General features: G+C 32.7%; 2 protein-coding genes across 6 annotated transcripts in view; both read left to right on the forward strand.

Annotated features, from left to right (window-relative positions):
* The first annotated feature begins 916 nt into the window (after positions 1-916).
* On the forward strand, positions 917-10,441 carry cryba4 (crystallin, beta A4). 2 transcript variants are annotated; one of them, XM_009305688.4, is made up of 6 exons: positions 917-954; positions 1,799-1,845; positions 6,041-6,159; positions 8,182-8,323; positions 8,556-8,698; positions 10,218-10,441. In XM_009305688.4, exons 2-6 carry the CDS (start codon positions 1,807-1,809, stop codon positions 10,363-10,365), a joined length of 591 nt encoding a protein of 196 aa, XP_009303963.1. In that variant the 5' UTR covers positions 917-954; positions 1,799-1,806; the 3' UTR covers positions 10,366-10,441.
* Positions 10,442-14,933: 4,492 nt separating this feature from the next.
* Positions 14,934-26,737, forward strand: part of grk3 (G protein-coupled receptor kinase 3) — a 146,958-nt gene continuing 135,154 nt past the window's right edge. For 3 of the 4 annotated variants that reach the window (XR_012385966.1, XR_012385967.1, XM_009305689.5), the window contains exon 1: positions 14,934-16,811. Coding sequence is in view for 2 of the 4 variants with exons in the window: in XM_009305689.5 (XP_009303964.1) it covers positions 16,699-16,811 (113 nt within the window). In the remaining 2 variants the exon portion in view is untranslated. The remainder of the gene's footprint in view (positions 16,812-26,737) is intronic. The other variant, NM_001134725.1, reaches the window with a different exon arrangement.

The raw sequence follows: 26,737 nt of genomic DNA on the forward strand, positions 1-26,737 counted from the left end.
AATGAATGTGAATGGATGTTTCCCAGTGATGGGTTGCAGCTGGAGGGGCATCCACTGCGTAAAAAAAAAACGTGCTGGATAAGTTGGCGGTTCATTCCGCTGTGGCGACCCCAGATTAATAAAGGGACTAAGCTGAAAAGAAAATGAATGAATGCACTTAATAAGTTCATTTGAACGTTTTAAAGTTCAGCTACAATCTGAAAAGGGTCTTCTTTAAAATGAGACCAAGCATGAATCTATGCAGCAAAATGTTGAAGATTGACTGTCATTTTCAAGTTGAACACGTCATATGTTTAAAAACATTACAGTTTTAGCATAGTTTAACCCTTGTGTGTGCTGTTGGGGATGTTTTCATCCACTCTTGGGTGATTTTGAGTCTTAATTTGGCCATAACTTTCTCTGTGAAATGCAAATGGACTATTTTTTTTGGTGACAAATCTTATTTTGACATATTTTGGGTAAATGTTTTGGCATTTTTTAAAAACTTGACATTTTGAAATCGCAAATTTCACCTCAACTGAGAAAACCAGCAACAATCAAGAAAACATGATGATCTGCCGTCATGGCTTTGCAATCAATAAATGTGATTATAATGGAAGTCAATGAGGCAAAAACCGCACCAACATAACCAAAGGGGAGTCAATGTGAACAGCACACAAGGGTTAAAGTTAAAAAGAGATGAGAATCTTTCAGATAATGACTGTAGATGTTCCTCCCTATAGACTGTACATGTGTGTCCGGCTGTGGATGTAGAAGCTGATAGTGTGGCGTTTGCACTTCTCCAGTCTGTATACATTTAACCCCTGCTTTGTGCATGGGACAATGGCAGACTCCTCCCTCGCTGCTGACCCGGGGCTTTTGCTGGGCCCTTTGCCAGGGGAGGCTTTAAAAGGGACCATGCACATGCCCAGCTTTCACTCTCACATCAGGACGTCCCAAGGGCATCGAAGCGAGGTGAGTTCTGCTCCGCTACGGCCCCCGTTTCTGTCCCCAAAAAACCTCCCTCATTTATTCATACTGACACCGAGAAGCCTTTGCGTTTGGTCTGATAATGTGAGAACGGCTCCGAAAAGTTTGCACATGCTCAAACTGAGGATTTTTGTAATGTTCATGTTGCTGTTTAGAGATGTACAGATCGGCTTGTTCATTTATTATTGATATTAGTTACGTTTTTAATGTGAGTTTTTAATATTTTGATAGTAGTTGTGTTTATTTTGAGTTTTGTTTTATTTTGATTGCAGTTATGGTTTAATTTGAGGTTGTTGTTTTTTTATTGCAGTTATGTGTTTAATTTGAGTTTTTTTTTTATTTTGATAGTAGTTATGGTTTAATTTTTTTTTTTTTTGATTGCAGTTATGTGTTTAATTTGAGTTTTTTTTTTATTTTGATAGTAGTTATGGTTTAATTTTTTTTTTTTGATTGCAGTTATGTGTTTAATTTGAGTTTTTTTTATTTTGATAGTAGTTATGGTTTAATTTTTTTTTTTTGATTGCAGTTATGTGTTTAATTTGAGTTTTTTTTTATTTTGATAGTAGTTATGGTTTAATTTTTTTTTTTTTGATTGCAGTTATGTGTTTAATTTGAGTTTTTTTTATTTTGATAGTAGTTATGGTTTAATTTTTTTTTTTGATTGCAGTTATGTGTTTAATTTGAGTTTTTTTATTATTTTAATAGTAGTTATATGTTTAATTTGAGTTTTTTTTTATTTAATAGTAGTTATGAGTTTAATTTGAGTTTTTAAATTATTTTAATAGGTTTTATGTGTTAAATTTGAGGTTTTTTTTTGCTTTTCTTCAAGCAGACGAGATGACTCACCACTGCACCAAGTTTTCTGGCCATTGGAAGGTATGTATGACAGGCATAAAGAGATGCATAAGATCTGAAAGAAATAAATGCTGTCATCTGCAAGGTTTTGCTTGTATTTGATTAGTATAATTAGCATTTTTAAATCGATTAATTTTGCATGATTTTAAGGTTTATTGTGAGCCTTTCTTTATTTTGCTTTTGTGTTGGATTAAATTGGTGGTGTTTTTGTTTGCATTACATTAACATTTGCATTTTTAGGAATGATTAAGGTTTAATGTGAGCATTTTTGAATAATGTTGTTTGCATAAAATTAAAGTTTTAGCATTTGATTTCTTTGCATGAAATGATTTATTTATCTTCTTGTTGTTTTTGCAAATTTCTATTATGAAATCACACTTAAAATGGTTGTATTTTGCATGAAATTAAGGTTAATTGTAATATTTGTTGAATTTTCTTTTGAATTTGAGATTTTTTTGCATGAAATTAACATTTGCTGTGTTTTGCTTTCTCCATCATGCGTGTGTTTTTGCATTAGGATGTTAAGTTAAGATGTAGTGTCACCTTTTTTGCAATGTTTTTTTTTTGCATCAAATTAACATTTAATGTGATATTTTTTTGGATCTTTCACATACTTAATTAATTTGATTTATTTGCATGAAATTACTAATTTATTTTTTACAATTTGTATTATGAAATCACATCAAAAAAGTACTCTTTTGCATTAGATTAAAATGTTTCTTTTGGATAAAATTGTATTTGCATGAAATTAACAATTTGTCTGATGCTTTTTTGCAGTTTTGCTTTCTCCAGCATGCATGTGTTTTTGCATGAAGTTAAGATGTAGTGAGATTTTTTTTTTGCATAAACTTTTTTGCCGTTTTGCTTTTTGAGTACGAAATTAAGGTTTAATGTGAGCATTTTTGTTATTTAGCATAAAAAAATAGTTTCAACTGACTCTTTTTGCATTAAATTAAGTTTTAATGTGATCCTTTTCGCATCTTTCACATAAAATTAGAATTCATTTTTTTTGCAAATTTCTATTATGAAATCTCATTTTAAATCTTTCATATTTTGCATGAAATTAAGTTTAATTGTAATATTTGTAATTTTTACTTGACTGTAAAATTAACATTGGCGTGACTTTTTTTGCAGCTTTGCTTTCTCCATCATGCGTGTTTTTGTATGAAATTGACATTTGCATCTTGCTTTTTTGTAGAAAATTAAGGTTTAATGTGAGCAGTTTTTAATTGTGTTGTTTGCATAAAATTAAGGTTTAATTTTATAACAAAAACTGACTTTTATGCATTACATTAGATCTTTCTTAGATCTTTTACATGAAATTAAGATTCATTTGATTTCTTTGCATGCAATTATTGATTTATTTATTTTAAAAAGTAATATTTTGCAAAAAAAAGTAATCTTTTACATGAGATTTAAGTTTATTGTATGATTTAAAATTTTTATTTGCATAAAAATTAACATATTGTATGGCATTTTTTGCAGTTTTGCTTTCTCCAGCATGCATGTGTTTTTGCATGAAGTTCCAATTTTGTGTCGTCTTTTTTGCTTTGCTTTTCGCATAAATTTAACATTGTGTATTTTTTTCTTTTCTAATTTGTACTTTTTAAAAAGCTTTTTGAGCTGACATTTTCTGCATAAAATGAATTTATATTTAAATTCTTTGCATCTTTTACATTTTCTTGCATAAAATTAAGATTTCTACATATCAACGATCCATGTGACTTTTTTGTATTATATATATATATATATATATATATATATATATATATATATATATATATATATATATTAATAATAATTTAAAAAATAATTTTAATTAATAAAAAAAATTTGCATTAATTTCAGAATTAATGTTTTATTTTTGGAGCGTTTATTATGCATTTATTTTTTATTAGGTTTTTTTTTTTTTTTTTTTTGCATGAAATTAATCTTTCATGTGGTTTCATTGCTTTATATTCTTTAACATGAAATCAAATTTTCATGAGACCTTAATTCACCCATGCGGGTCACTTAAGATTACTATTTCATGTACAAAGACAGTTAAAATGTAATGTTAATGTGCTTATCTGTGAACTGATTAGTTACGCTGTTATTTTAGTATACTTTAAAAACTGATTATTGGAACTGATCAGTCACAGTGTTTTTTGAGTATACTGTATAAAGTGATTATAAGCCTTTGTTGTTTCGGAAAACACTGCTGCCGTTTTTCTACTTCAGAATATAGGACTGCAATTATTGAGCTAATTAAGTTAAGTTTGTTTTACTAAAATTAAAAACAGATGCTTTTATCCATCTTTTTTTAATATAAGAGATAGAGCCAAATTTTTAACGAGATTTCTGGTATCATTATTTTTAGCTGTACAAGACCACTCCTTTGGCTTGAAATTGTTAACAAATATTTATTGTATATTCTAAAAATATATGGCAAGCAGAATGCGATCAGTGCTCAAATATTAAAACCCAGCCATTAGTAGGAAGAAAATGAATTTGTTCTTTTGATTTAAGCTATGATAAGGTCATTTATACAAGATGTCTTATAGGAGGCACTACATTTACTGGAGACACTAGATTTTACATTTAACTTGGATACTCCAAAACGTGAGTCCAAAATAAAAAATTAAGCATTAATGTGATTTTTTTTGTGTGTGTGCATCGTGTACGTAAAAATGAAGGTTTTGCATTACATTATGGATTAGATTTTTGCATGAAATTAGGATATTTTTTCATTTACAATATTTATTTTGGTCTTTACAAGTCACACTGTTAAAAAACATATTTGGCATGAAATTTAAGTTATTTATGAGATTTTTACTTTACTTTTCTTAAAGATTAAATTAGGGCTTTATTTGACTTTCCTATGAAGTTAATATTGTCTTAACTTCACGACTTTCCCTTGAAGATAAGATTTAGCATGGACTTTTTTGCATGAAATTAACATTTAGTGTGACTTTAGCCAAGTTTGGTCTGTTTTTGCCATGAAACAGCCATTGAAGCTGATGTGGCAGTAAGCTCAAAACTCTCAATAACAATTCTTCCTACATTAAGTTAACTCATTATAGGACACTAATTAAAATACTCAATGGAAATTCCCCTGGAGGGTTATTAGTGGTTATTACAAGACACCCAAACAGGGGTGTCCAACACAATTTACCTCCAACAAACCTGCCTGGAAATTTCTAGTATACCTAAAAATAGCTTGAATAGCTGGTTTAGGTGTGTTTTATTGAGGTTGGAACTAAAATATGCAGGACACCGGCCCTTAATAATCAACGTCAATGAAGTTACCATATATGGTTCTTCTTCATCCAATAAAGGGTTAATGAGTTGTTATAAATGTGAACACAGGGATTCGCATTGCTAATTGTTTATAACTTGTAGGCTACTTAGTGTACATCCCGTGTGTGCCCACATGAAAAACATACTATAGTAAATATAGTAAATACTGTTTTTGAGCCATACTATAGTAAAGTGTATTATACTAATTTACTATTGTTCAGTTAATACGTAATTATTTATTAACTGTAGTGAGCTGATAAACCGTAATAAATTCTGTAGTTTACTTTAGTTTTTACTACAATAAACTGTGGTGTGTTGTAATATAATATATCGTATAGTTGTAAAAAATGACAGTATTGTGTCATTTGTTTATATTATTATAGTTGTTGGTTACCATAGCAACTATAGAATCGCCACAACAGATATATTTTTATATTACTATAGTTGTTGTTACCATAGCAACTGTAGAATCGCCACAACAGATTTATTTTTTATATTACTATAGTTGTTGTTTTCCCATAGCGACTATAGAATCACCACGATCGATTTATTTGCTTATATTAATATAGTTATTGGTTACCATAGCAACTATGGAATCACAACAGTTTTATTTGCTAACATTACTGTAGTTTTCGTGTTACCATAGCAACTGCAGAATCACCACAAAAGATTCATTTGTTTACATTACTATAGTTGTTGTGTTTCTATAGCGACTATAGAATCACCACAACCGATTTATTTGCTCACATTACTATAGTTGTTGTGTTACCATAGCAACTGCAGAATCACCACAACAGATTAACTCAAGTACTTTAATATAGTATGGATCTAAAACAGTGTATATTTAATAAACATTACTGTAGTATTTTTTCACCTGTGTGCACAAGTTTGACTTTGCGCTTGAAATCTTTAAAGGTGCCCAACCTCTGTCTTCCAGATCATCGTGTATGATGAGGAGTGCTTCCAGGGCCGTCATCATGAGTTCACCTCCGAGTGCTGCAACGTGATGGAGTTTGGCTTCGAGAGCGTGCGTTCACTGAGGGTGGAGAGTGGAGCGTGAGTCTTTACACTAGCCATTTACACAGTTTTACTCCATTACGAAGTCAAAATTATTCACCCTCCAATTATTATTTTTTCTCTTTATCAAATATTTCCCAAATTATAATAAACAGATTCTGGAATTTTTCAGTTTTTCCTCTAACATATTTATATATTTTTTTGTAGAAAGTCTTACTTGTTTTATTTAAGCTAGAAGAAAAGTAGTTTTTAATTTTTTAAAACCCATTTTGAGGTCAATATTATTAGCCCCTTTAAGCAAGATTTGTTATGTATTGTCTCCAGAAGAAACCACTGTTATACAATGACTTGCCTAATTACCCTAACTTTACCCTAATTACCCTTGTGAAGCCTTTAAATGTCACTTTAAGCTGAATACTAGTGTCTTGAAGAATATCTAGTCTAATTTTATGTGCTGTCATCATGACAAAGAGAAAGGATTAGAAATGTGCTGAAGAAAATCTCTGTTGAACAGAAATTGGGTGACAAAATATCCAAGAGGACAAAATATCCAGCTATAATTAGGTTAATTTAGATCAAACTATACAAACTATAGTGTAATTTGACTTTACTTTAAGAATATATGTATTTGCAAACACCTATTTTAGGAGAAAAGTGTCTTGTGAATACCTACGATGTCAATCGGTGCTGTAGATCAGCCGGTTAGACTGTTGAAGGATTTTCCCGCACAAAATGATTGGCGCGATTATGCGTTCACAATGGTATGATCCGTTATAGGGGTGGTTAAATGTATATTTATAGTATCTATTATTGTAAATATTATTAGTATTATTTAAAATACAGATGAAAAACACTTCTTCGTATTATTAAATAACTGATCTGTTTACATTTTGTTTTGATGTCCTTCTGGGGTTGATTAAGCTTTAATTAGCACGGTTATTAATCCCCCCTGTAATTCGCACCATGATCATATCCCAGGCAGTGCTTAAGTGCCAGAAGTTAAACACAAACATTTAATTCTTTGTTTTTTCAGTCACTAATCCTAAATTTGAGCAATGGTAGCGGTGATTCTTGGCTTTGTGTAACAACCGTGTCCTTATTCTGTGTGGCATTCATTTATATGACCTTAATTTGATCAGGCAGGTCACTTAGGAAAATGTTTTGATGTTGGGAGGATGAGGTCGGGCTGAAATGAAACGCTAATGTGCTGTAGCCAAGAATTCATTTTAAAGAAAAAGATTATTGAAGTGTGATTTACAAGAGCAAATTAATTCAGTCTTTCTACTTCACATTAACTGTAAGGCATGGAGTTACTTTTATTATTATTTTTCTTTATTTTGTAGCTAAGGAAAATGTTTTATTTATTTTTAAGCATGTTTTAATATAATATTTAGAATTTGTTTTATTATTTTACTTAATAAATAACATCTAATCATGCTATTCTGTAAAATATTCTTTAAAGTAGTCAATAAACAGACTATTGGAGAAAAATATTATTTTCTGGGGTAAATGTTTCTAATATATATATCTTCTTTTACACTATTATAGTATTATGTTAATATTTTAGATAAGCTTTCACAGTTTTTAGTTGTTGGTTTATTATTTTTAGATTAAATTTATCCCATTATGTTTTTGTCATTTTTATGTTTATTTCATTTTTTGACATTTGATATTATATTTTATTTATTATTATTTATTTCACTTAATTTTATTCACACCATTCATGCTTTATATTTTCTTGGTAAATAAGATTTTATTTTAGCTTTATTTTGAATCAGTATTGAATAAAATAATAATAAATAATAAACAAATAAAGAATATGAATAAAAGTAAATAAATATTTTTAAAAATACATGTAAAATATATTTAAATATAAATTAATTAAGATAAATTTTAAATAAAATTACAAATAAATAAAAACACACTGTTTAAAACTGCTTTTTAGTAACTTTCTTGGACATAAAATCAGAAAAGTACTAAGATACTAAGAAAAGATAGTTTCTGTGTAGTTTATTGTTGAGTTTTTGCACAGATGTTTAACCGCTGTGTGTTTCTCCACAGGTGGGTCGGTTATGAGCACGCTTCTTACCAGGGTCATCAGTTTGTGCTGGAGCGTGGAGAATATCCTCAGTGCGACTCCTTTGGAGGAAGCAATGCTTACCACATCGAGAGAATGACCTCCTTTAGACCAATCTCCTGCGCCGTAAGTCCAGCTCAGCCAATCACATCACACATAAACTCACACAAAAACTGCTATCAATGGGTTTTGGGCATTGCTTTGATCAGATCAGAGTGAATATTAAAATGTATTTCTTCTAAATGTGAACGTTGTCACTGTACTGAAGCACACTAGCTTATGGATATCGTTAAAACTAACATACTGATACAACATCTACTTTAAAAACTTTATTTTCTATTTATTCATCTCTCTGCAGAACCACAGGGAGTGCAGAATGACCATCTACGAGAGGGAGAATTACCTGGGCCGTAAAGGCGAGCTGAGCGACGATTATCCTTCCCTTCAGGCTATGGGATGGTGCAACAACGAAGTGGGTTCTCTGCGTGTTCAGTCCGGAGCGTGAGTATCTGTTTCTGCTCTATCAACACTATCCTTGCCAATTCAGAATTAGTGGCTAATGCTTAAATTTGCATCTCATTAAACAGTTTAGCACAATTTGCTTATCTCGATCTCCGGTTGGGATTAGAATCTGGAACTAAAAACAATATATTTTTTTAGAATGACTTTTGTTTTTAAACTAAATTTTTTTTAAACTCAGCAGATTTTTATAATGAAATTTACACATTTTTTTACTACTACTCTTTTACTTATATATATATATATATATATATATATATATATATATATATATATATATATATATATATATATATATATTACTATTTAATTCAGTGTGTAATTGGTATACATTTGTACACTGTAATTCTAATATCTTAAATGATTTGCTCATCTCCATCTCCTGTTGGGATTGACATGTGAAGCTTTTTTATTATTTTATTCTCTGCAAAAAAAGTATATATATTTTTCATAGAAAACTCTAAAATAGATATAAATAATGTGCATTTTTTATTATTTATTCTCTGAAAAACAAAAATAATAATAATGCCTTAATTTATCCTAAAAACTAGCATGTGGACTGATTTTTATGACTGAAATGTACAGATTTTTAATTGAAAACTCTCAAAGGTAAACAAATATAATGTGGAGTGTTTATTAGATTTTTTCTTCTAATATTTTAATGTTTTTTTTCTTTTTTTAAACTTTGTGACTAATTCATATGAATGTGCATGATCTCATTCATTTATTTTAGTATGATCTGCTCATCTCCAGCTCCAGTTGTGATTAGAATGTGGATCTTTTTTTTTTTTTTACTTAAGTACTTCTCTTCTGAAAGGTTTATTGATTTTTTTACTGAAAACTCTAAAATACATTAAAAATAATGTGCTTTTTTATTATTTATTCTCTGAAAAACTGAAATAATAATAATGACTCTACTTTCCTATTATTTTACTGAAAACCCAGCAAAATGTGCAAAAACTAGAACGTAGACAGATTTGTTTTTACTGAAATTTAGATTTTTACTACAATCTTTTACTGAAAACACTCAAAGACATGAAAACAAAAAGAATATGTACTATTTACAAGCTTTTTATGCAAAAAAGAAAATAATTCTATATTTTTCATATTATAATTTATGAAAATTATATTAATTCATTCATTCATTTTCCTTCAGCTTAGTCCCTTTATTCATCAGGGATCGCCACAGCCGAATGAACCGCCAACTAATCCAGCATATGTTTTACTCAGCGGATGCCCTTCTAGCCACAACCCAATACTGGGAAACACCCATACACACTCATTCACACACACACACACTCATACACTACGCCCAATTTAGTTCACCAATTCCCCTATAGTGCATGTGTTTGGACTGGGGGGGAAATATACGACTGAACTCTATGAATTTGTAAATTAGCCACAAACTACTAAAAGTAGAACAGTTTCATCACTCTCCCTATGTGATTTCGGCTTCACTCCTCATCTCTGATCTCCGCTTGTCTATTTTTCCCCCTGGCAGGTTTGTGTGCTACCAGTTCCCTGGTTACCGTGGATACCAGTACATCATGGAGTGCGACCGCCACTGTGGCGAGTACAAACAATTCCGTGAGTTCGGTTCTCATTCCCAGACTCCTCAGATCCAGTCCATCCGCCGTATCCAGCAGTAACGCATCCCTGCTCCCTGCCAAATCTCTCATGCCCCTTTCTGCCCAATGCTAAATAAACTGTCTTTCTAAAACCTCACTGACCTCCTGTTATACATCTGTGTCCAAACACTCAAACACGCATCTGCTGAAGCCTCACAGAAACACAGAGGAGTTTTGGACACTTTCAGACTTAAAATAGGGATATGGTGTGCATTTAATTACACATTTAGAATTATTATAGAAGTAATTATTGGTGCAAAGATATGGCAAATAGAATGTGGACTTCATTATTTTTTTTCTGCAAATGAAATGTAAACAATGAAATAAAAAGTGTATTTCAAAGGAAATTCTCTGCAACAACAACAAAAAATTATATATATATATATATATATATATATATATATATATATATATATATATATATATATATATATRTRTATATATATATATATATATATATATATATATATATATATATAATGACTTATATAATATAATAATAATTTATTACTGAAAGATATTTTTAAAATAATTTGATTTTTAAATAATTTTTTCTCTGCAATAAACAATATTTTTTTTATTGCATTAACAATAATATTGTATTTTTTTCATTATAATATGACTCATATTTTCCCAATTTTTTTTACAAAAGAATTGAAACAAGAATAATAATTATAATAATAAAGACTTTTTATTTTTATTTTTTTACTGAAAACACTGTAAAAAATATGTAAAAACTACAATGTGGACTGATTTTTTTTTCTACAAAAAAACTTATTTATGTATGTATATACAGTTGAAGTCAGAATTATTAGCCCCCCTGAACTATTAGCCCCCCTGTTTATTTTTTCCCCAATTTCTGTTTAACAGAGAGCAGATTGTTTCAGCATATTTCTAATCATAATAGTTTTAATAACTCATCTCTAATAACTGATTTATTTTATCTTTGTCATGATGACAGTAAATACTAGACTTGATATTCTTCAAGACACTTCTATACAGCTTAAAGTGACATTTAAAGGCTTAATTAGGTAATTAGGGTAACTCAGCAGGTTAGGGTAATTAGGCAAATTATTTTATAACGATGGTTTGTTCTGTAGAGTATCTGAAACAAAATTAACTTAAGGGGGCTTATAATTTTGACTGTATATATTATATATTTATAGTATATATATATAGTATATATTTTATTACAGAAAGCACATGAAAAATAATGTAAAACTTTTCTCTGAAACAAAAATAATAATGACTCTTATTTTGTTTTTTTTTAACTAAAAATATGCAAAAATGAATGTGGACTGATTTGTTTTTCACTGAAAATTATTTTTTTTTCTACAGTTTTAACAGAAAACACTCAAAAGACATAAACAAACTAAATTTGGACTTTTATGCAAAAACACCCACTTTATTTATTTATTTATTTATTTATTTATTTTGATCTAAAAACACCCAATAAATGCCAATGTTTGCTCATTATTAGGCATATTTAAAATTCATTTGATGACAATTAAAGGTGTCACAATTTGAGCCCAAGATACTCATTAATTGTCATCTTAAAGATTTATTTTTTGCAATCGTCCTTTAAACCACTGTGTTTATTTTAATCAATTTGTGAGAAAGAATTTATTCATAATTTCAAAGAGAATCACATTTACACTCACCATCCACTTTATTTGGTTCACCTTACTAGTACCAGGTTGGACCTCTTTTGCCTTCAGTATTGTCTTAATCATTGTTGGCGTAGATTCAACAAGCTACTGGAAATATTCCTCAGAGATTTTGCTCCATATTGTCATGATAGCATCACACAGTTGCTGCAGATTTGTCGGCTGCACATCCATGATGCCAATCTCCTGTTCCACCACATCCCAAAGCTGCTCTATTGGATTGAGCTCTGGTGACTGTGGAGGCCATTTGAGTACAGTGAACTCATCGTCATGTTCAAGAAACCAGTCTGAGATGATTGAGCTTTATGACATGCTGCGTTATCCTGCTGGAAGTAGCCATCAGTAGATGGAGACACTCATACTTCACCCATATTTTGATATTTATTTATTTATTTTTGGAAAGGATGCATAAGTCTCTTGAATCCATCATGCTTTCTATATAAAAAAACCCTATTTATTTATTTATTTATTTAGATGCATTTTCTCCCTTTTTCCGCCAGAGGGGGCAATAATCATACAAGCCACATGATCACAAATAATATCGATAATAAATTAATCAGTTTTAAAGAGAAACTCGATATAATCTGAACTCACTGAACAGAACAGCATGGTTTAACCTGTTCCTAATTTAAATGTCACTGTTTGTCAGACTAAATCGCAAGATCAGGAACTGAAACAAGAAACTCAAACAAACCAAGAAATCTGCATTTGTTTTGTCCAGATGCAGTGTTGATAAAAGAGGTGGGATGCGCTTACACAACCATTTTTATTTAGATAACATGGCGCAGGCAGCAAAGCAGAGCTTCCTACAGTACTACGCTCTAGCCGTGGGTCATGAATATTAATTACGCATGATGACGTACGCCGGTAAGCCTCACTGATTTGCTGGCAGATGAGTGGGCGACATTCAGACGGCGAATTGAAAAGTCCTTCTATGGGGAAGGTTTGAATCATGAATATTAATGAAGTAACGTGACTGGGCGCTTCAGGAAGGTTACTAAGCAACGTCAGAAGGATCTATTGAATATGCATGAGTCAAGCCTTCGCTGTAGTAACTTTGGCGCGTAGTTTCTTTTTACAAAGAAGAGAAAGAGCAAAATATAAGATCGAAATTAAATTAAATGTACGATAGATCCGTATTTCGAATATAAGATTTAAATATAATATACACATACAAGGTTATTCATTCAAGTCTAGATGAGATACAGATCCTCACATTCAATATAATATTTTTTGTGACAGTTTAAAACAATTTATATGGTTTTTGTGTTAGTGTGTGGTAAGTTTGGGGTTGGGGTTGATGTTAAAAAAACAATATATTTGGTCGTTTAATAAATAAAATAAAATAAATCCCCATCCAGAGCTCTAAATATATATATATATATATATATTAAAAACAAATGTTAAGGCTTTAAAATATTGTTGTTTTTCTTTTCTTTATTTTTCTGGTCTCTTTTAATAAATGAAGCTAGTGACCCATTTCAATTTTAAATTTAGTAAAATGTTATTGTTACTGGGCATTTACACTGAATTTTCCATAAATAAAAAATAAATTCATTCATTATATCATTTTATTTTTGGCTTAGTCCCTTTATTAATCTGGGGTCGCAACAGTGAAATATACATATATTTAAAGTCAGCATTACTAGCCCCCCTTTGATTTATTTTATTTTTTTATATTTCCCAAATGATGTTTAACAGAGCAAGGAAATTTTCACAGTATGTCTGATAATATGTTTTCTTCTGGAGTAAGTCTTATTTGTTTTATTTTAGCTAGAATAAAAGCAGTTTTTAATTAAAAAAAATTAGGGACAAAATTATTAGCCCTTTTAAGCTCTGAAAGTCTAAAGAACAAACCATCGTTATACAATAACTTGCCTAATTACCCTAACCTGCCTAGTTAACCTAAATAACTTAGTTAAGCCTTTAAACATCACTTTAAGCTGTATAGAAGTGTCTTGAAGAAGTGTCTAGATAATATCTAGTCTAATATTATTTATATTATCATGGCAAAGAGAAAATAAATCAGTTTTAGAGATGAGTTATTAAACTAATATGTTTAGAAATGTGTTGAAGAAATCTTCTCTCTGTTAAACAGAAATTGGGAAAAAAATAAACAGGCGACTAATAATTTAGGGGGACTTAAATATATTATTAAAGATATTATTTTAGGACCCCGTTGATTTCAAAACATTAACATTACCATTAAGCAAAAAATTTTATACCTCCTATTTTATCAAAAAGATTTTTATGGATGGTTTATTGTTTATATATATATATATATATATATATATATATATATATATATATATATATATATATATATATATATATATATATATATATATATATATATAAACAATATATATATAAACAATATATATAAACAATATATATATATATATATATATATATATATATATATATATATATATATATATATATATATATATAAACAATATATATATATATATATATATATATATATATATATATATATAAACTTTTATATTTATCTTTAATCAAACTAAAAGATTGTAAATGACTCTTTTCAGTGTTGTTGCTACTTGTATACTTTTTGTTGTTTTTTTTGCAATGTATGTTTGTTAAGAAACTAATTTGATTTTATGATTATATATTGTATATTTATTAGTATATGTTTTGCCATAATTATATAGCCATTGCTGCTGATATGGCATTAAAACATAAATTAAAAAAAATAAAAAATAAAAAAATAAATGTACTCGTCTCTTATCGCTTCTTTTCCTCTAGCAAAACCCGTTTTTTCTGATCATTCCCTGTCCGGTCTCACTAGAATCCAGCTCCGCGTCATGACTCTTCCCGCTCCGTGTTTTTCAGAGCTCCAGCGCCGGGTTTTGCGCCGCACTGGCCGCTGGGACTCTGGGAGGAAGTGCAGCTCTCAGAAGAGCCTGAATTTCACTTCACGACGCGCCGTGGGGCTCAGCTCACACACAAGCACTAAAACAAGAAAATACTAGCATATTCCCATCTGGATTAACCACAGGGAAACCTCAAGAAGCACTCTTCCCCGGAGGCTCTGCGTGGAGCCGGACTGGAGGCTTTTATGCGGACGGATATTGTGTTTTTGTTGAGTGATGTCGGAAGAGATGAAGACTTGGATCTGCGACCCAAACACGGATGGAAAAGAAAAGAGTGGTTTCTTTCGGTAAAAGCGTCGAAAAATCTAAACCTAAATCTCTTTGGGAGGAAAGCGCGTTTTGAAGAGTAGAGCGAAGCGTGTTTGGGTTAAAAGCCACGTCGTGTTGTTGTTTTTTTTCTGTCGAAACTCGTCCATATAAGCGGAGTTCGAGACGCACAGCCATGCATATGAAGTTCCGCAAGATCTAGCGCACAGATTCCAGCTTTAACGCGTGTTTTTTGTGTACTGAAACACCACAGTAGAGCGTTTTTTCAGTGTTTACTTGTCTCGAGGGTTTCATCGGACCACGTTTTGTGACACCACTCGATTATTATTATTTTTTTGTTTTTAGAAAAAGGAAACTCGGATTGCTGTCGTTCACATTTGCTTATTTCCTTTTCTAGCGCCCCCCCTCTCATCTGTAAGGTTACAGTAGAGCAGTATCTCACAGCACACCTCGTATTATATAAATAAAGTGTCGAGCAAGCAAATCCATTTTTGTTACCGAGAGGAACTGCTGTGCTTCGCACGGCACAATGCAACAGACTTGTCACTTTAAAAATAAAACAGCGCAGTTTAATTTCTCCCGTTTAATTGGCTTGTGAGATCAAGGAGATCAGCAAACAGGAGTGACAGGCGGATCTCGAGCATCTAAAATGGGGATTTGTTTGTGAGATCTGCAGGGTTTGACGCTCAGATCTTCAATTTTCGCGGATTTGGATGCAAACCGCGTCGCATCGACAGCCGTTATTTATGTTTCTCCACGCAGATTTCCACCATCTTTAAGAAGAGGAGGATGCTATATGTGTATGAAACCCTTATTATAAGTGTGCTAAATGTGATTGAACGTTAGCGCATACTAACGTCAACCGTCCGTTTTTTGCTTTATTTTTAAACCACAAGGATACCCCGCTCGTTGACATAGCGTCAGTTGTCGGTTTTAACGGTCGTTTTGGCTATCTTGATTTAGTGGTCAGTTCGTTATTCACCCGCCATCAGTATAGCTCGATTTAACGTCATTTTTTGACGGTGTTTCTACCGGTGGCAGGTGGGTCGTTCTCGGTGAACTCACCCAAAGGGGGTGGGTGCTGGATGGGGGGCTTCTGCAGGCTTCCATCGCTTAATCGATATCATCACCATCTAGAAGAAGTGTTATTATTTTGGAGGTGATGCCACGCACGTATGTTCTTCTTCCTCCTCAGTGAAAACAGAAGCCATTTCTGCAACTCCACTGGATCTGCTTCATACACAAGCACGCCGTACATTTATTCTGTGGATTTTTGTCTCATTATGGTTGATTTCTGAGAGACTTCAGAAGGGGAAAAACACGACTATTAAAACCCCGAGGCTGGAATAGATGTTCGCGCCTCTCTCGCGCATCAACATCATCATCTTCTTCATCATCAGATCGGCTCCCGCGCTTGTCTCGTGCTGAGTCCGCCCGCGCGCGCACCATCACCGGCCCTCGCGCTCCCGCACGGCCGCCTCCGGTACCGTTAGCGACTCGGTTCGACCCAGAGGGCGAAGATGGCGGACCTCGAAGCAGTTCTCGCCGACGTCAGTTACCTGATGGCGATGGAGAAGAGCAAATCGACTCCAGCGGCCCGCGCGAGCAAGAAAATCATCCTCCCCGAACCCAGGTGAGCAAAAACGACCCCGTTGATGATTTCCGACATGTTTTGTTGACATGTCAACACAATCGGCTACTAATTCATCTGAATGTTTGCCTTATCTGATGTGAACTGTGCAATTTTATCTTTTCGCTTGAAATTCTGTACCATCTTAAGCAATGGCTTCTCATTCTCACACTGTTTGCTTTCTTTCTCTTCATAAAAGTGCCATTATGTTTGGAGGTAAACACCATATTGGGTTATTATAACAGTGAATGTTACATGTCTTGTTCAGTAATAAAGAGCTAGTTCACCAAAAAATGAAAATTCTGACATGATTTACACACCCTTTTCTTTTTTTTTTTTTGCTGAACACTAAGGAAGATATTTTGGAGAATGTTGGAAACCTTTAACCACTGACCTCCACAGTATTTGGATAATGGTTTCAGGTTTTCAGCTCTCTTTAAAGCAGCTTATTTTGTATTCAACAGAAGAATCTCATAATGAGAGTGCATTAACAGTGAGTACATTTTCATTTTTGAGTGAACGATCTCTTTAAACTACTGCCTAGTACTATCCCATAGCACCTCTACAGCACTTTATTCTAAGCATCTGCAAAATCCTGATTATTGGTTGTTCGTTAACTTAGAAAGCCAATGTGACACAATTAGTGCTGTGTTTAATGTTTTTGAGGTTATTCAGCAGTTACTGAGTGAGGCCTGCTGGGAAAATTCCCCCATGTGAATCAATGGCTCTTATCACCTGTAGATTTGCAGTGATATTCACTGTAAACGGGTCGAAATTCTGATATTGGCTTCACATTTGGTGTTGCATACTCATTAAGGCATACAAATTCCTTTTGTTGGTGTTTTGTATGGCTGTTTTGAATGGTGAGACCTTGGAAACGTCTAAGAAGACATTGTGTCTATTGTACTGTAGTATGACATGGTGAATGTGTGTAGTATGCTCTTTATATCTCATTTTTGGTTTATGCATTTACCTGTTTCTTTGCACAGTGTTTATTTGCACATGGATACATTCAATATATTGGTTTCTATTGCATTCAAATCACACATCAGTTTAAGGATAACATTGATCAAGAAAGCGTATTACCAATTTTGTAGATAACCAGATTAAAATTAGAGCTGGGTGATGAGCAGGGCCACACAAAATCTGCGGACTTTGCTATTTTTGCACAGAATTTTGTAAAAAAAAATGTCTGCAAACATTTGGGAGTATCGTAACTAAAAATGTTATATATTAATACATACCTTTTTAACTTTTATTAAATGTTTACAATGCAAATCCAATTAGATTCACTTAGTTGGTAAACAAAGCAAGTCTTTTATATAATATCTCTACTAAAAGACAGAAAATATTACTTACAAACTATATTATAAATTTTATTAATTTATAATTTAATTTAATAATTTTCATATTAGTCAAATATTTTACTGAAAATAAAAACTGAATTAATATAAATGTACGTACATTTACACAAGTAAATAAAGAGACTCAATGATGAGCTGGAAATCTGCGGATTTCTGCACGCGCAGTTTCCACGTGGGCCTGGCGATGAGACACAAATCTCATATCGCAATGCAAGTCACCTCATGTCCTGATAAAAATATATATCACTAGATAGTACTGTTCCTGTAAATTCAACCAATTAATATATATATATAAAAAAAAACACTATTTCTTTTTTACATTTTAAAGTTTACGTCTAGAACTCTACTACTTATTCATATGTGATCATATTTCTCACCTTATGTAGAACTTCATGGAAGATTCCAGGTTAAAACATGGTGTCCACGTGATCTTAAAAAGTATCAAAACTTGATTAATCAATTACGAGAAAATTAAGGCTCTTAAAAGGTATTAAAAAGTCTTAATTGTGTTTTTACGAGGTTTTAAATTTTGTTTAAGCTTTGTCCAAAGTGTTTGACTCCAAATTTTTGGGAGTCAAATTTTTTCGCGATTTGTTTGGGTCGGGCCGCCCCGGCCAAGCTCCTCCGTCCAGGTGATGTCATGTAAATTGTGACAAACGCATGAAGGTGATGTGATGCTTTCCACATGTAGTAAAACCATAGAGTGAAACACACGGGCAAATGGGAAAATGTAAGTTTGTGTACTTCTGGTTGGAGAAAGACAAGTTTGAACAGTGGCTGAAGCCTGTCACTGAACACAACTACGTAATTTACTCTTGCAAGCTGTGTTCTTGTCTGAGTTCTGTTGCACGGTTGTGCTCCATTGATTTATTTAACGACAACTGTGTATCAACAGCAGTTTATTAAGTTAAAGGTTTGATACTGATTAGAACTTGTTGTGGTGATGGGGTCTTCAAATATACTTTAAAAAAAGTCTTAAAAAGGTATTGAAATTACCTTTAGGATTCCTGCATAGATCTTCCACAATGCTAACAGCTTAGCATAAATCTCTGAATCACAGGCCCTTCCCTGTCATCTGGAGCCACGCCTCCTGAAACACGTGCACAGCAAAAGAACCCTCTCTCATGTGCTAAAAGCAACTAGTGCTTGTCCGGCGACGTGCAAGCCAAACTGACATGCTATTTCAGAGCAAATATTTAGAGTTGCATGGTAAACAATATAGGGAGAGGCTAGACGGAATATCGGTATTTACTTGTGTTTTGTTGTTAAACTAATTAAAATCTACATCATCGATGCTGTAAAAGGCCCTTATGAAGCTGAAAATAGTCTTTTCAATCTTTCATCGAAAGATTTTAGTAGCTGAACAACACTTCTGTGAAGATATAACCCATTTGTAACAACAACATCTAACGTTACATCAGCTTTGCGTGAAGCTAAAACAGTTTTATAACTTTACCTGTATAAGAGAAATCCTTCTGACATATTGTCATCCTATCTCCAGCGTGCAAAGGTAACTCCAATAGATTCAGATTTTTAAAAGGTTTTGATTCAGCAGGTTTTTACCAATCGTGCGCGCGTGCTCTCTCTCGTGAACGCGCGGCGGTCGGCGGAGCTGCGAACAAACAGCTGTGCAGTTGTTCAAATCTGCATTTGCTGACAGACAGTTTGGGCTACTTATCGGAACTATGAGAGATGTCGGTCTGACTCTATTTAATTGGATTGATTATTTTTACCCAAAATATAAAAATACATATAAATACATTTAGATCATTTACTGTAATCAGTACTATTAGACTGTGAAGAGACTTTCAACCAGCACAACAACAAATGCTTCTGAAGATAATCACCTACTACACCTTTAAAACCGCCAACATTTTCTGTAATACCGTTCCTAAGGTATGTATGTGTAAGATTTGTGATAAGATGTATGTGTGATATTTTTATCCAAGGTTATCATACTGTCAGAATCTTATACCGGCCCATGCCTTATCTGCAATAGTCACATCCCGGGAATAGATTATGTATTAAAGAATAAAAGATTAAGATATTATTAAATTTGATACAATTATGACCATGTTTTTTTTACATTTGATTGTTTAATTTATGTTCTTAAATACTGTTAGACTCCTCGGAAAACCATAAACCACTGTTTTTTTTTTTTCGTTTTGCTTGTAATTTATTATCATTTATGCAGATGCACTGCATAGAAAAAGACTTGATCATCCCAGATGATCTAAATTAATGAAATCTTTCCAAATAGAGCTGTAACTAAATGTCACAAACAAAATATCGTAATGTCAGAGTTTTTTCAACATCGTTCAGCCCTAATTACCATAATATAATTTGTCCATACGATATACAGTTGAAGTCAGAATAATTAGCCCCCTTTTGATTTTTTTTCTTTTTTAAATATTTCCCAAATGATGTTTAACAGAGCAAGGAAATTTTCACAGTATGTCTGATAATATTTTTTCTTCTGGAGAAAGTCTTATTTGTTTTATTTCGGCTAGAATAAGAGCAGTTATAAATTTTTTTAAAACCATTTTTGGGACAAAATTATTAGCCCCTTTAAGCTATTTCTTTTTTCGATAATTTACAGAACAAACCATCGTTATACAATAATTTGCCTAATTACCCTAACCTGCCTAATTAACCTAGTTAAGCCTTTAAAATATACTTTAAGCTGTACAGAAGTGTCTTGAAAAATATCAAGTAAAATATTATTTAATGTCATCGTGGCAAAGGTAAAATAAATCAGTTATTAGAAATAAGTTTTTAAAACTTTGATGCTTAGAAATGTGCTGAAACAATCTTCCCTCCATTAAACAGAAATTGGGGAAAAAAATAAACGGGTGATAATAATTCAGGGGGGCTAATAATTCTGACTTCAACTCTATATCATCATATATTGCGCAGCACTACTTAATTAACCAATAAATAAGTAATTTTATCAATCAGTTCATCAAAGAAAAGACCTAAAACTCAGCTGAATACCAGAATAATCGTTGTGTAAAATGTCATTAATTGAATCAGTTCATTTACAGAAGCCATTTCACATTATCTAGGTGTTCAATACTTGCCAATCAGAAAACAAATACAGCTCGAAGTCCATATTCAACATAAAAAGACACCAAAAAAAAAAAGTTAATTATGTCCTTTGTTGGGTTTGATAGTACCTGATCTCTCGGATAAATCACGTGAGGAGTCCCTTGTGTATATTGTATTTTTTATGGCAACCGTAAAAGTGATAAACCGTCCATGCCTTCACTGTTTATGCAGTTATTTGGCCATTTACTGCCCCATCGGGAGACTGTAACACTGTGAATGTTCTCTACACCTTCTTTTGGTAAGAAAGCGAGGCCAATGCAAAAGGAAATCATATTTCAGATTTCATAGTTGGCTCATCTCGCGGAATCACCATGGCGACTCTACTGTCAGTTTGCGATGTATATAGCCTGTGGTTCAACACAAAGGTTTTATTGTAGAGTTTACACGAAAGCGTGTCTCGATATAGCTTGCCTGTTCGTGAAACTGGAATATGTGGAATGTTTTAAAGTTTATATAACACTCAAAGGTGATTAGTGATCTCACAGAGAAGCTGCAGGTTTTGTTGTCAGGTAAACAGATTAGACTTGTCTAAAGTCAGTATGTAGCAATACTTCCAGTTCTTGGAAATATAGGTTTTTAAGCCATTATTTAGGGGGAGAAGCTCAGAGAATGCTGTCATTTTAATACTATAAACAGGATGTCTCTAAAAGGTCTTAAATCAGAGCAGCAGATCTTAAATTCAAGAGTCTGATGATGAGAAGGTAAAAGCGATTTACACATTCAGGTGTTCAAGCCTTAATATATTTCACGTAAAATTTATTAAATTACGTCAGATCAGTTTTTACTTTGATATGTTGCTATAAATACCACTTCTCATGTGCTCCCTAGACATCAAACATAGCTCTTAATATATCGATGTAGGGCTGCATGATATTGGAAAAATCTAACATTGCGATATTTTGTTATTCTGTGATATATATTGCAATTGAGTAAAATTTAATATTTCAGTTTAGGAAGAGTTAATAATGTTAGATTGATTATGATGATCCTGTATGTGAGTGAATCATGCCAAAGATATAATAAATCTAATCTTCAAGCGTAGATTAATACAATCACGAAAAAGATACAATTGAAATGAACAGTGTTCGTATTCAGGTACATTATAAAGGATAAAAATACAAATAACTTCATAAAATTAATCATTATTAATGCTTTTATTTATATTATTTTATTTTCATTTATCATTAATAACATTAAATGGCTTTAAAATCATCAGAAACACAAGCAAATGGTAAAATGTAATACAAACTCAGCATTACAAATTGTGGTTTGTGACTATTGTGAATGAATACATTACGATATTGATTCTGAAACCATATATTGTGCAGCCCTATAATGATTATTTGTTTTCCCTTCAATTTTATTTCTCTTAAGTAAAAAAAAATGGTCTTAAAGTCATTTACACTCATAAAACCTGGAGACACCTAGCTTTTTTGATTCTTGAGTCTCCAGAAATAGCCTTTAATATTATGCTTATGATATATTCAGCTTGTTTTTTATGCTTTAGAGTTTCTTTATTCAAAGTGGTCATATTACCCTATAGAATTATCATATTCAAATGGTTTTGACTTCCTAAAACACAGAGCTGCTCAGTAAAATTCAAAATCACAATTGTTTTTGTTTCATGTTGTAATCACAATAACGTAGCATGATTATGGAGTGGAGTGGACCTTATGACCAAAAAGCTTTATATAAGTGATTGACTTAAATAGTGGTATATATAATTAATATTTGTTTCTGAAAATATTGTTGTCTTGACATCTAACCTGGCTATTTTTAATATATATATATATATATATATATATATATATATATATATATATATATATATATATATATATATATATATAATTTATTATTATTATTATTATTTTTTTTTTTCATCTGTGTTCAGTGGAATAGAGACCAGTGAAACTTTACAATTCTTAATACCACAGAAGAGTCCTAGGGTAACTCAAATTAGTGACAAACAAACAAGACATTCCTTAAAATGATTGAATGTGATTAAACTATCTAAAGTTACACTGCATGTAATTGATTGCAAGAACCATTTCAGCTTCACAATGATCATTTTATCTTGAATACTGTATATTTATAATCATTGAATCATTGATTAATTGCACAACCCAACTAATAATGTCATTATAATCAATAACACAAGGTGTGAGTCTACTTTAAAGATAGATACAAGTCAAAGCTAATTTTCAATGCAAGTATCTGGTGAAAGCACCACTCTAAAACATAAATTGAGTAATATTTTTGTTGCACTTTTTAGTTGTTGATGAATGGAGGGTTGAATGGATTACCTTTGTGTCACCATCGTGACTAGTTTTCCAGCTTGTAGATAGAGTTTAAGCCTTTAGGAATTTTTTGTTGGCGTGACAAGTCTAAAACCTTGATCCAAGATTATCTTTAGTGCGTTTAAGTGCTTAATTGGTAACGCTGGCCTTTTCAGTTGGCCCGATTATGGGTCAAAGATGTCCCATTTTGGTGTCTTCAAATTAAATGGATGTAATTGTATCAAATGTATATAAAATAGTCTAATTTGTATTTCAGATAGCATCTGTGTACATATGATATTGATCAGATATTTTAACAATGTAAACAAACTGAATACAAATATGGATGAAATAATGCTTTATTGTTATTAATATGTTTGGCAAAATGTTAATTCTAATTTTAGTATTTTAGGGCTGCACAGTATATCACTAAATTATCATTATCATCATGAAATAATATATATATATATTGCAGACATGCCTGATTGATTACTGTTATGCTTTGGTTGTTTAAATTTGACCAATCAGATGGGGCCTTACTATCTTTAGCCCCACCTTCCTAGAAGTTGCTGTTCTGCAATTGGCTAGAAGGTGAACCACAAGCTGGAAATAAACAAAAGTTAATAATAAAAGTTTTTTTAGTCTAAGGTTGCTTTCACACCTACACTTTTGTTTCGGAACGTGTCTCGTTTGCCCAGTTAGCGCGGTTCGATTGGCATATGTGAACAGGCTAATCGCACTCTGTTCCGCGCCAAAGTAATCGCTCCGAGATCGCTTGAGTGAGGTGGTCTCGGCTCGATTGAATCGAACCCTGGAGCGGTTCAATTGCAGTGAGAAAGCGATCCGATCCGAGCGCGGTTATATCACAGTGTTTTATGGATATGTAATAGGCTTACGGCTATATGAAGAGAGAATTATGAGTAGGGCAGGAAGTTTCGCGAGTCTCCGGATGCCCGCAAACGAGTGATGATCTCCCGGTAATCTCGCGTCTCCCTCCCGGTCCTCAAATAGGCATCATCGTGCACCCTTCTTACCCCTCCCCACTGCATCTCTCCTCAGACACGTCGCACACCCTGTCAATCACCACCAAACCACCACCTCTCCTGACAGCTGAGCGGGACGCTGCAAAATAAACCCTGACACTCTGACCAATGTGAGGAGAGTTTACTCGCACGTGACTTGTTTTAGCTCTTTTGGTCCGATTAGAAACTTTGCAGTGTGAAAGCGAACCGCTCCAAGAGCAAAGAGCAACAATGTAACATTTGTAATCTCTGTTTCAGAACAACTGAATCCATTCACAGGTGTGAAAGCACCCTAAATTAGATTTAATTAGATCTGAAATATATATTTTACCTGCTTATTTTAATTCATTAAATGATTTTAAAATATAGAAACTAAAAATAGCATTTTTCTAAGGAAATGTTATATAGTAAGAAATATTATCACAATACTCGTGAACTTCCTCTCCTCTTATTTTGTGTTATAAGCGGGTGTCAGAAGCTTAAAGTTGTGTAGCGCCATCTAACGTCAGAGTGATTTTGCATGCTCTTCTGCTTGACGCCAGTGAAAATCGCTTGGGTTTGATTACGGAAAAACGTCTTGTAAAACGCTGACGATAAACGCAAACGAAAAGCGTCCCAGTGTGCAGGAGCCTTTACTGTATTGATTCAATTTTATTCAGTTTTTAGTGAAATCTTGCTGTTAAATGGGTAAAGCTTTCTTGTTTACAGGATAGTTGGCAAAGTGTGAATAGTTTGAAATGACAGTTAATTTAGTGTGATCTCTAAATATGGTCTTTTATTATGTCATCAAATGTTTCTAGTAGTGTTGTCAAAAGTATTGACACTACATATTGGTACTAAACTCGATACTTCTGACAACTAGGCCTGTCATGATATCTATTTTTTTGTTGTGTGATGTATTGCTCCAAAATATAATATGATAAACAATATTGTTGTCATTTTAGGACCATTTTATGCCACTCATCATTATATAACACCAGAATGACAATATAATATCATCACAATGCAAGTACACTCTTCCAAAGAACACATCATATTTCATTCTGAAGAATATTTCATTGAAATATTGTCATTTTAACAGTTGATAATGAGGCAGTGGAGTCGCAATGTGAAAATGCACATCCTAAATAAATGATAATAAACAGTAACACAAAAGTGCGAAGACAAAAGAGTAACAAAGGCTGTGATATCTGCTGCAAGATCTATTTTTAGTTGTTAGACACCCACATGAAAATATACTATAGTCATTTATAGTAAATACTACAGTGTTTTGAACTATACTGACACTGACACCTCCAATAGAGATAGACGTTCACCTTCAGCTAGAATTGTTTTGTATGTGTGGGCGATATATATTGCGTCACTAAAAATGATTGAGCTCATGTCCATGTGTTGTGCGATCAGTTCATATATTGATTATTGTGACAGGCCAACTGACAACACTAGTTTCTAGATATAAATAGGGTTTTTTAAAAAGTAAATTGCGAACTATTGCTATACTAAGATATTACAGGACATCTTCTGAAAATCATGGTCCAATCTCATGACCATCCGACTGTATGATTTGTCTGTTTTCTATAATTTTGTGCATCAATTCTATTGGAGATAATCTAATATAAAAGAAGACTAACCTAAAGCTGAATGCCTTGCATGTTTTGACCCTTCTAGTGCTCTGTCTTAGTGATTTGCCTGTCATGTAAACAGTACAGGATTCAGCGAAAGCATCAGGCAAGCGTTTAAAGTGTTCTGCAGCAGAACACAGGCAGCGTAAACTCACGGTGAGATTCATTTACGGTTAATCATCTTCCTTCCCACGCCAAGGCTAATATAAACGTCTCCCTCTCTCTCCGCGGGCTCAGATGATGCGTGTGCCGGTGGGCTATTTAGCCTCCCCGGATGATGATGTGGTAATGCTCGGTACGATGCTGAAATGATAACAGGGGTTGGCTTTTCCGTCCGACAAAGTGGTAAGCCATACATCCGCTCCTCATTGTGATTAGTCTGCTTTAGTGGCTCTGTTTGCTCTGAGGGATTACTGTAGTCCACAGCAGGGCGGCATTACCACAGATCCAGTGAAAGCATTAGCCGTTGACATCAGTGTCGCCATCATTAGCATTATTACGGCCGCTATAAACCTCGCGCCACTCCCTGCTGCA

This window comes from Danio rerio, chromosome 10 (assembly GCF_049306965.1).
Source record: "Danio rerio strain Tuebingen ecotype United States chromosome 10, GRCz12tu, whole genome shotgun sequence".
NCBI classification, from domain to species: Eukaryota; Metazoa; Chordata; class Actinopteri; order Cypriniformes; family Danionidae; genus Danio; species Danio rerio.